This window comes from Diabrotica undecimpunctata, chromosome 5, assembly GCF_040954645.1.
Source record: "Diabrotica undecimpunctata isolate CICGRU chromosome 5, icDiaUnde3, whole genome shotgun sequence".
NCBI lineage: Eukaryota > Metazoa > Arthropoda > Insecta > Coleoptera > Chrysomelidae > Diabrotica > Diabrotica undecimpunctata.
This window is the reverse complement of record NC_092807.1, coordinates 57,624,418-57,636,666: the sequence shown is the minus strand read 5'-3', so window position 1 is coordinate 57,636,666 and position 12,249 is coordinate 57,624,418. Positions and strand designations below refer to the sequence as shown.

General features: G+C 33.5%; 1 protein-coding gene across 1 annotated transcript in view; it reads left to right on the top strand.

Moving 5' to 3' along the window:
* LOC140440636 (pentatricopeptide repeat-containing protein 2, mitochondrial-like) overlaps positions 1–11,381 on the top strand; it is a 54,168-nt gene extending 42,787 nt beyond the window's left edge. Inside the window, exons 6-7 of the mRNA XM_072531006.1 lie at positions 9,481–9,699; positions 11,152–11,381. Of these exons, the coding sequence (XP_072387107.1) occupies positions 9,481–9,699; positions 11,152–11,322 (390 nt within the window). The 3' untranslated portion in view covers positions 11,323–11,381. The remainder of the gene's footprint in view (positions 1–9,480; positions 9,700–11,151) is intronic.
* Positions 11,382–12,249: the final 868 nt, after the last annotated feature.

Genomic DNA, 12,249 nt, shown 5'->3' with positions numbered 1-12,249 from the left:
CAAGGTGGTGTGTTGTTTGAGAGATCATCAACTGGCTCATTTCTTCCGTATCTATAGTAACAGCGATTCTCATGCTTAATTCTTCACAGGTACGACAGACGTCTGTTTTAGGGACCTTAAACTTAAGATTAAGTTTATGAAATTCTCTTTCATATATAGTTCTTCCTACTGGGTTTTGTCACATCTCTAAGTAAAGTTGGTACATTCGTCAAATTAAGATCTGAGTTTAGATACTGTTTATTATTGACCCGCCTCGTGTAATGGCTCTCATATTTAGGAAATGAATTTATATGAGCAATACCTTCTTGTAACCTGGCGTCAGAAGTTTTGTTAGTAGGTGTGTGTTTTCCTCTGTTATCTTGCAAGTACATTCCGGTTACACTATTCGATTTGTTTCTCAGGGTACTTTGTATAAATTTATCAGTTTCATCCAAAGTTAATTGGAAACATTGTTTACAGGTCCTACACCGCTGTCCATTTATTTGGAAAAAATAGGCGAAAGTTATGTTTTTTTCCTTTGAACTTCCTTCCTTTTTTTTCTACGTGTTTCAACTTCGGCTGACGTGATGCAGTTTGCTATAAAATATTGCCTCATTTCATAACTTCCTAGTCCCCAATATTCTTTAAAAATGTCACTTCTCAGTTCTTCAGATAACCTTTCCTTGCATTTTAATTTGCAGTTTTTTAAGTCTTTCATTACGCGCTTTCTTTGAACTTTTCCCTGTGCTGTAGCATATTTCTGACTCAAATGTCGTTTTAAAGTTCTCTCTTTCCTTAGTTTTCTGGAGTATTTCTTTAATACTTGTGGTACCTGTTGACATACGACAGTTTCTTTATTGTGGATGTTATTTACTTCAGAAGAGTTTAGTTCACACGTCTTTAACTGTATACTTTCAGCGGGTTATATGATCCAATGACCTACGTGGTAGCAAATTTTGAGTTAACGTAAGGCGGATCTTTTTCAGAATCATAACCATCCCAATAATATTCATCATCTAGTTCACTTCTCTCAATGTTTTTAAAATAATCATGGATTAGTCGAAAGTTTTTTCTATGAAAGCTATATTTTATATAATGTATTGACAAGCTAATTATTTAATTTAAGGGCAAAGACGGAAAATGTCACCTGTCAAAATATTCAATGTGTTTTAAAAATATTTTTGAAACAATTAAACGCAAAATAAAAGATTGCATTATGACCGAGGACCAAAAGTCCCTTAGAATAACCAAAAAGTTTCTTTGGAATGAGATACTTAAAATTAAAGTCACTAAATTTTCTCTTTTTTTTTTCGCCCCTGTAACTTATTAATAAACACTATAGAAGTTTTTAGGGACTTTTGGCCCTTGGTAATAATATAATCTTTCATTCGACGTTTAAATTGTTTAAAAATATTTATTAGTTTTCTCATGATTTGAAAAAAAAAATGAATACATTTAAAACACATTGAAAATTTTGACAGGCGACATTTTCCGACTAAGTTTTCCCTTAATAATTGTGATAAATTAATTATTTAAAGGATTATTTATGCGTTAAACTTGTTTATAAATTATAATATTATTACGTATATTTTGCTTTTGATATGTTTAAAATAAATAAAACTAATAATTTTTGAAGATGCACTTTTAATAGATAACGTCAAAACGTGTATTTAATTATAATGTATGTACTTAGGTATATTTGTATTATAATTTATGTATGTATCAATAGTCCACCTACGCATGGACTATTGATACAGAAGACTTAAGTTTCATAAGTCGTTTATATCGGACAAAATAGCATTCGGTAAAAAGGATTTAAGTTACATATGTTCGTTTGCTCAAACAAAAATAGTCTGATGTAACTTAAGTTCGTTGAACCAGTCTTAATAAAAACCTTATATTTCAAGATAGACTTAATTCTTTTTTACCGAAACAAATTTCTTCACAATTTACAACCAAATGTGTAGATAACTCATTTTGGCCAAAAATGGACTTAAGTCCTTTTGCCCTAACACTAGAGATATATACTGATGCATAAAACACTTATTTTTATTTTACTGTCAATATATTTAAAACCCTATCTCCAAATGATCCTCAATTTTTTCATTATTTCCGATATTTAATATTTATTTCATTTTATATAGAAACACATAGTTCTACGCTGTATTGCGACATATTCTTGGCTGTTCTCATTAAGATGTTCTTATGTCCTATGCAGTTCTTATTTTATTAATTAATTTTTCGCATTTTCACCAATTGCCTCAATGTTTTGGTCATCTTGCATATCGGAACCTCCGGGCTGAACCTTTCCTCTAACTATATTTAGTACACCTCACTTGTCTAGTTCAAAGTGCATACTAATATTATTTGAGAAAGTTTCTACAGTTTTTAGCCTCTGATCTAGGTTTCGAGTGGAAGCAATTAATTTCAAATCATCCATATACAACAGATAAATAAGCTTCCCACAACAGCATTATTATTTTTGATGCTAAAACCTAAGTCAGTGGAGTTCAATAGCTGGGATAGTGGATTCATCGCTAGACAGAACCAAATTGGACTCGACGGGTCCCCTGGAAAAGGCCCCGGTTAATTGGGATATCTTCAGTTTCGATATTATTTTCACCAGGTATTTGAAGATGGATTTTAGTTTTTAGTTAGAAACCCGTCATTATAATATGTTTTAAAAAGGTGACTATATTATTACCGACTTTATATATTTTCAGTATATCTATAAGTCATCCATGCGGCACTAAATCAAAGGCCTTCTTGTAGTCAATGAAGGCATTAAAAATGTTTCTTTTTTTGGTGTATGCCTGGTTAGAAATTATTGAGTCGATAATAAGTTGTTCTTTGCAACCCATGGAGCCCTTAGAACATATTTTCTGTTGAGGCTCTATGATATTGTTTAGAACACAGTGTTGGTAGATATGTAGTGCTACACAGGATGTGACCAATTTATACAAAGTTGGAAGACAAGTAATTGGGCGGTACTTGGCTGGAATTTGGGTCTTATTTTGATCCTTTGCTATTAGATAAGTTGTTCCCTGTGTAAGAAATGATGGTATTTCCTGCGAATTAGAGATGCCATGATTAATCAACATTGACAAATACTCAAAAACACTCCAAAACTTCTTTAGTCAGAAGATTTGAACTCTGACTGGTTCAGGAGATTTCCAGTTATGAAGCTCCTTGATAGTATTTGAGACTTCTTCAGTGGTGAAGGGTTCGTAAGGAATATTATTGTAATGCTGACAGTTGTTCGTTGTGTCTTCAATCCATCCCGCATTGGCATTATGAGTAGCTGGCGTTGAAATTTGGTTTCCCCAAAACTCATGAATTTCTTCTTGACTTGGGTATGATTAATTTTCATTTTCCACAGTGGAATTAAGTTTCCTATAAAACGCCTTCTCTGCATGCTTGAAAAGTATATTGTCGCATTTCCGGTTGTTGCTAACTTTGTATCTCCTAGGTGGCCTGAATAAACACAGCGTTTTTGTTTTAATGTGTCCAGGCATTGTTGAGGTGTGTTGTTTTCTGGATCATGTTGTGAGTATCTTTGAGTGTTAAGCAATATTTCTTCAGCTCTCTTGATGATTTTTGTACTTCTTACTCCTCATATGCATTCCGTTATTTGTTCAATGTCCCTACGCAGTAATTCAAATCTTCCTCAGTAGTCGTTTCATAAATCAGCATATGCAAATATTACTATTTGCTTCTATATGTATGGGCTTCTGTGATATAATAGGGTAGGACTTCAGTATTCACAACAGCGCTCCTAGTTTCTTAGAAGAGTTTATTGTTGGTCTGCTAAGTGGGTTTGTTCCACTAAACTCTTGTGCAGCAGGTGCCACCTCGTTTACCAGACTATCGTGCAACTCGTTATTGTCCTGCGGTGAATCTGCTCATTAGGGATTTCATTAGTGACTTGGTCTACAACTTACTCTTGGTTAAGAATCTCCCGTCTGACTTCGTTTCTTATTATTACCCGGTATTGGCCTGCTACTCATTGTTTAGATACTTGGATTTCTGGGTACTCTTTGTAAAATTCGGCATACAGTTGTTGTCGATAGCCGATCGTTTCTTGACCGAGGTTTGTCTCCATAATACAAGCGCAAAATATTTTCCTTCATGGAAGCAGTCCAAACGTGCCTTGGCGATCCCCAGGCAACGACCCTAAACATAAATTATTATACTCCATTTTTATGGGTGTTCATTTTATACCTACTACCAGGTGTCAGTTTTTGTTCACGGTAGGTATCTCTGCTGCTCTCTGGGTATTGGCGCTGCGAATACCCAGAGAGCATCCCCCATTCGCAGGGGGCCGCGCCTTATAGAAGAACTGACAAAAAACTCAATGCAAAATACTTATCTAAGAGTTATTAGTAAGCATTCTTCTGGCGCAATAAAGTTTCTTAATACTGTATTTTGTTTTGTAAGATCAGTTTTTACCATAGATAAGAGTTCTTGATATTTTTCGTAACTCATTCTTAAGTATTGATAAACTTTGATTTGATGATCGATTAAATCAGGAAATAAAGTAGCAAATTCAATTTTCGTATTTCGCTTTTTACAAATTTCATGCGCTCATTTATTACACTTCTCATTTGGAAATTTGGTTTTTTTGTTTATCTTCTTCGCACTCTAACAATTATAGTTTTTAAATACTATGTTTATATGGGAATGAGCCATGAACTGGAATAAGCCATGAATAAGTCATCAACTCGGAAATTGAAACGTAAAATTTTTTAGGTAAAAATGTAATTGTCATTACAATCAATTGTGGCTTATTCCCATATAAACATAGTATTTAACTTAGACATGCCACAAGAAAACTGTTTCAGAACCTTAATAATGATTTTTAGATCCATCTTCCATGAAATATGTAAATCCACTGACTGAACTGACGTGATTTTGTTGGTAAATGCGCGTTACAGCATTTAATTTCGGGCCGTAGCGGAGCGTTCCATTGCCGGCCGGTTCGGTCAAGTGCGCATGTACCTTTAATGCAATTCTCGTAGTGGAAATCTTTCCTTAGATTTCTGTTCTCAATAGTACCTCCATCAAGAAACACATATATGATAATATAATTCATGAATTAAACAACAATGTACTGTACATATATGTATTTTAAAACGATCCAACTTCAATAAAGGTTACTCATATAAGTTATCAATTATCTTCGTTCAAATTCTAAGTGTCTTTGTTTCTTGGCCACCTGCTCTTTGGTTATTATAGCTGTTCATCTATTGGCTGTTAGTATTGTTTTTTGATTTCCCGGACACTGCATTCAATCTACTGCCAATATAAACTTGGAAAAAATTCCCTTAAACTTTTGCGTAATAAAATTAAAAAATTAATTTACAGGGTGTCCAGAAACTCTTCTGACAAACGAAGACCGGAGATTCCTCAGATAATTTTAAAACGATTTAGCCCAATTCATCTAGTCCGATAATGCTTCCTGGAGGAGCTGGAGCTCTTTGAAGATGGCGCCTTGTAATTAGTTTTTTTAAATATTTCCAGAACGCTTCTATTCAGAAAAACAAAAATTGGTACGATTATTTAACCTCCAGAGTTGAATCGATTTTATAAATTGTTAATTTCTAGTACCGATCATATGCGTCTGTTTTGGGTATGTCAACGGTTATTTCATAACTTTTTTGTCTTTACCTTTTAAGCATTCGTGAAATTATATTATTAAATTTTCAGGTATTTTAGTACTAAAAGGTACTCTTACTTTAAGTCGATAGGATACACCATTGTATAGAAAAATCGATTTGAAAATTTTTCGTTTTTTAGTCATGAAAAGTAAATTAATATTTTTTTGCATTAGTTGGATTTACCTGTCAACAGAAGTAATTACATTTTTCATTTTTCAAATTGTGGTCGGTTCGCGAAATTTATCTTTTAGTTTTTTACTTTGTGGCATTCCAGTATAACAATTTCAATTCTACAAAAATGGCTCTTACTAATGAGGAATATTCTGATATTCTTTAGTTTATGACGAAATGTTAAAAGTTCTACGTAGAAAGCTAACGAATGGGAAATGCGAACTTCATAAATTAAGAAACAAGCAAAATGAAATAATATCACGTAGAGACGAGTTAATACAGGTCGTCGAAAAGTTCTACAAGGAATTATATGGAAGTAGACGAGAAGATCAAACAGGAATACAAACAGCCATTTTAAAGAAGATCATGAATCAAGGTTCCGAACTAAAGCCAGAAATAAAGGTATATGAGATTCGACAAGCGTTAAGAAAAATGAAAAATAACAAAGCCCCAGGAGAGGATGGAATTGTAATAGAAGCTATCGTAAATGGAGAAGATATGCCATTAAATCAATTAAGGAAACTGTTTAATCTATGTTTGCAGCAAAGAGAGGTGCCCAAAGAATGGAACAATGCTATAACCATCCTTTTACACAAAAAAGGAGATAGAACGGACCTAGAGAATTATAGACCTATTAGCCTGTTGAACCACATATACAAGCTCTTCACTAGGTTAGTGACATCAAGATTGGAGAAAAAATTAGATTTCTACCAACCGACAGAGCAGGCAGGATTCCTATCAAATTATGCTACCAATGATCACCTCCATACAGTAAAGACGCTCATTGAAAAATCTATAGAATACAACAAACCTCTTGTCCTCACATTTTCATAAAGCGTTCGACAATATCGAAATAGACAGCCTTATAGAAGCAATGAATGACAGCAGTCATTTTGAATATTTACAAAAATGCCACTATGACTGTTAAGACACACGATAAAACCCGACCAATAAAAATAAAACGTGGGATAAGGCAAGGAGATACATTGTCGCCGAAATTATTCATAACGGCATTAGATTTAAGATGGTCAATTGGGACCACAGAGGAGTAATAATAGACGGCGAAAAACTTAACCATCTCCGTTTCGCAGATGACATTGTCCTTTTCACAGATAATTTAGGAGAAGCCACAGATATGTTAAATGAATTTGACTTTACATATTTGAAGGTAGGCCTCAGAATGAACTTGACAAAAACTAAGTTTATGACAAATATGGTCCCCAATAACCATTTAACTATTCAAGACAAAGTGGTAAGACGTGTAGATATATACGTATTTGGGCCACGAAATAAGAATCAGTAGGGATTATCAAACATTGCGAAATCCAAAGACGAATTACTTTAGCCTGGGCAGCCTTTGGAAAACTGCGAGACACGCTTAGGGCCAACATACCAATTAGCCTCAAAAGAAAAGTATTTGACCAATGCGTATTACCGGTCATGACCTACGAGGCGGAAACTATGACTAACCAAGACTATGGCTTCGAAATTGAGAGTGACACAGAGACGAATCGAACGGTCTATGCTGGGAGTGACGTTGCGGGACCGAATAAGAAACGAAGATCTGCGAAGAATGGACGAGGAATTGGGCAGGCCATGCAGAGAGAATGCATGACTCACGATTGACGAGCAAAATTACACATTGGAGGCCAAGAGCAGACAAACGTAGTAGAGGAAGACCACCTACACGTTGGGCTGACGACATCAGGTGTATCACAAAAAATTGGCATCAAAGAGCACAAAAGCGCAAAGAATGGAGGAGTTTAAGGGAGGCCTATGTCCAGCAGTGGACGTGATAAATGAAGGCTGGACGATGATGATGGCGAAATGAGGTGTAACGCTCGAGCAGCACAACGTAGATTCCCTGAAAAATTTCGAAATCATTCCATTCTCTCAATATTTTCATCCCATTCACTCAATATTTACAGCTATTTATCAACAATTAAGAGAAACAGGTTCAGTGGTCCCAAAAAATAATTAAAGAGGATGACATGATTATGGAACAGCACCACATGAAGTGGTTATGTTATTTTAATGGAACCACATGTTATTTTAATGGAAGTTGAGGAAAATCCAGAAATTAGCGTTCGAAGACTATCTGCCATGGATCCCACAATTTTGAAATCTTCTGTAGGAAATATCTTACACAACGAAAATTTATATCCTGTTCATTTTACAAAGGTACAAGTACTGCCACAAGGAGATTTTCCTGCCCGTGAAGAATTCGCTAGATGATTACAAAATAAAAAAAAAATGAAAATGATAATTTTTTTCAGGTACTTTTTGTTTTCGACAAATCTACATTTACAAAAAATGGAATTTTTAATGTGCATAATGCACAATATAATTCGTATGTTGGTGACAATTCCCACGTTGTTTAAGAATTTAAGCATCAGCATAGGTTTAGCGTAAACGTCTGGATAGGAGTAGTTAATATTATCTACTTGGGCCTTTGGAATTGCATGCTCGTTTAAATGATGCTGATTACTTGCATTTCCTGTAAAATGTTTTACCTGATTCATTAGATGATGTGCCTTTAAATATTCGACAAAACTTATGGTTTCGACATAACGGCTGTCCGGCCCACTTTAGCAGGAATGTACGAGATTTTCTTGATAATAACTACGAAGGCCACTAAATTTGAAGAGGCGGTCCAGTTGCTTGGCCAGCAAGGTCGCCGGATTTGAATCCTTGGATTATTGTGTTTGATGATACATAAAAGCATTTGTTTATTCCGTTCCGATAGAAAATCGTGCACAACTCTGGCTAAAGATACAAGATGCTTGAAACGAATTTAGAAATAACTTTGGGATGTTAGCAAGAATTCGTCGTGCTCTAAGCAATAGGGCAAATTTATGCATAGAGACTAGTGTTCATAACATCGAGCATCTTTTGTATCTATCTACTTTTGATACTTGTTCTTTTGTGTTAGTTTCGTTCCATCGTATTAAATACTTTGTTTTTAAAACCCACTAAATAAAATTTTATTTCAATTTGATTTTTTTCTTCTTTTCCCAAACTTTTTTTATGAATTATATGAATTTTATGAATTATGTGCTGCATTTATTGAAACAAAAGGTAATTTCTAAAATTAATTAGGGTACCTATTAATTCAACTTTCATGACGAAAAAACGAAAAATTCTCAAATCGATTTTTCTGGAAAATGGTGTATCCTACCGACTTAAAGTAAGAATACCTTTCAGTACTAGAATACCTGAAAATTTAATAATCTAGTATAACGAATGCTTAAAAATTAAAGACAAAAATGTCGTGCATTAAAATAACCGTTGACCTACCCAAAACGGATGCCTATGACCGGTACTAGAAATTCGCAATTCATGGAATCGATTCAACTCTGATGATAAATAATCGTTCCAGTTTTTGTTTTTCTAACTAGAAGCGTTCTGAATGTATTAAAAAAACTTATTACAAGCTGCGATCTTCAAAGAGCTCTCGCTCACTTAAGAAGCATTTTCGGACTAGGTGAATTGGGTTAAATTGTCTGAGGAATCTCCAGCCGTCGTTTGTCAGTTGAATGTCTGGACGCCCTATAGTTCTAGTATAGGATAGACATTTCCATTATGTACTTTTATATGATAGTTCCGTATGGAGTAATATATGAATAGAAAAATCTTTTTAAATTTGTATAATATAACATTTTCTTTTTTTAAGGTGGCGTGTTTGGCTTCTGTTGGTAGGGTTGAAAATGTCATTCCCATAATGAAAGGCGTATTGGGCGAAGACACACCGGGGAATCAGAAGCACACTTTTAATAAAGATACGTTAGAGAAAGTTAAAGAAGCTGTTACTGCATTTGACAATCCAGAATTTGCAGTGGAATTTAACAGAATCGAACAGATACTTCAGAAACAAGGGCATATTGTCGAACAGGTTAGTATATCTGCTTTTTTTACGTATTTTACGTTTTAACCTTTAAAATATGAATCTTTAGTTGCCCGCTAAATATATCGTAGATTTACCTCCACATCTATCAAATAAAAATAATATGAAAAGACGAATGTTTTTGTACACACTTATAACAAATCAAAGAATGAAAAAAGAAAAGTATTTTTGAAGTGTGTAAATATGTATATTCCTAGCTGAGCGGTTTCAGCTTACAAAGCCAACTTCAGAGCTATGCTACAATAGAACAATGATATAAATATAATAATATAATAATAATGATATAAATTAATAACAACGATATAAATATAATAATATAATAATATAAAGTTTACAATGTTTGAGCTTGATTGAGATTGATTTGTGCCAACATTTGACTTAAATCAAAGTGATTAAATCCTGTGGCCATGCTCTTGCTGCACTTGATTTTGTTTTTGATCCGAATGCTCAGTCTTGGTGAGATTGTCTACTCCAAAAGACAAAATTTTTAGTCTATGCGCCTCTAAATTATTTAGTACCCTTCTTACTGGTTGCTTGTGGACTTCCAACTGTAATGTAGGTTTACTTTATGTATTCTCTATGTATAAGTCCTTTAGTTGATGCAATGTTATTCTCGAAACAGATAAAACAGACTTACCACTTTAAACGTCTAGATTTGCCGTTGATCTTGCTACTCTGTCTGGATGGATGCCCCTTTTGAAATCACTCCTGTGCACCTTCCATACTGACCATACCAACTTAAATATTAGAACTGCCGTGATTATGTATAGCAGTACTTTCAGCTCCATATCTGGTTTGACATCTTTGGTCTTTACGATGAAATTACTGTTTACAACTCCATTCTCCTGTACCTCGTCCTTCGACGTCTTTCCTCACATTTTATGTCTGCTCCATTTTCGTCTGGTCTAGGATCTAGGAAATATTCAGATATCTTGATTGTCTAATTAATAGTACACTAGATCCACATTAAGAGATTTAAAGAGAAATAGAATATGCCAGAAGCGCTTTCCTAAGAATACGACTATTTTTTAATGCAAATGGGGGGAAATAGTACAATGGGAAGATTGGAAAACTGTGAGATTGCGAGAGCTGTGTATTGAAACGAATAAGTTCTAAGGCGAATGGTATTGGAAGGAAAGATTGAGGCAGACCAGGCCTTGGTAGACAATAGATGACGTGTCTAAGGAACAATTATTGACTATCTTTAATGGGAATTAACCACAACTTCAGTTTAAAATATGTTTCTTTTGACGTTTCGTTTTCCACTTCGGAAATCGTTCTAAAAATACAAACAGCTGTTATAATATATAATAAATAATGTTAACAATTAGGATAAATGTTCTTCCCAATTTTTCTTTTTTTTAACTGCTTGTTAGGTGGCTAAAATCGATAAAAAGAAATTCTTTGCTTGCAATATATTAATCAAGATTTTTATTTAAGACTATGGATGAACAGTTATGTCAGGAAATTCAGCCACCACCTGTGATCTCAGAACGAAGGCAAAATAAATTTCAGCCGAGATTCAGACAACCCCAGAACACACAGAGGACGTATACGAAAAAGAAGTCCTTCACGTTTCAGCAGCGACCTGGTTTAAATGAATTAGTGTGAATAGAATAGCATATTATAGGATATTGTAATTTTCTATTAAAGAAATAAGTACATCTTAACCATTTGTTTGATTTGCTCAATACAGCGATGAATGCAAATATTAATTTAAAAGTTAATTTTTGTAAAAACTAAATTCTTTATTTTGAACTGTCACTTATAATATATTGAACAGACGCATTAATATTTACATAAACGAATTATTGCGTATAAAACAGTATCAAAACAATATACTAAACATTACAGCCTTAGTAAACATTCTTTGGAAAGTAACTATTCTTTTCATAATAAATATATTTTGGACAGATAGTCAAATTACAATATTATAGATGATAAATATTAAAAAGCAACCAGCCTGTTTCAATAAGAAGACAATACCACATATCTCTCCAATAGAATATGTTGTAATTTAATTAACTAATTGTAAACACATTTACTATTGGCACAGTTTACCATAGTTTACAGTTTGAACAACAATAAAGTGTTTTATTAATACCAGACCGATAAACTAAGAAATTTCAACCAAAATATCTGATGATGTTTGATACAGTAATCATTTGTTTATGTGTTAGTTGTTATAATGTTTATTACTTTATGTACAAATTTTTATGTTTTTTTTTGTAAAACTATTTTCCCACAAAGACGATTTTTCTTGAAAATTCATATTAATATAAATTATTGAAACATTTAATAAAACAAAAATAGCTCTCGAAAAAATTAATTTATAGTGGTTTGTCTTACTGTACGGTTCCGATCGTACCTTTAAACGGTAAGAACGTGCTGATCGTTTAAAGCAAGAACCAGTTTCCTTTTATTTTTTGCTATGTTATATTAAAAACTTGATAAAAATGTAATAACTTAGCGAATTTGTAAATAAACAAACTAAATTGTTTCCTCATAATGGCGAACAAAGCTCATTAAGAATGTCTT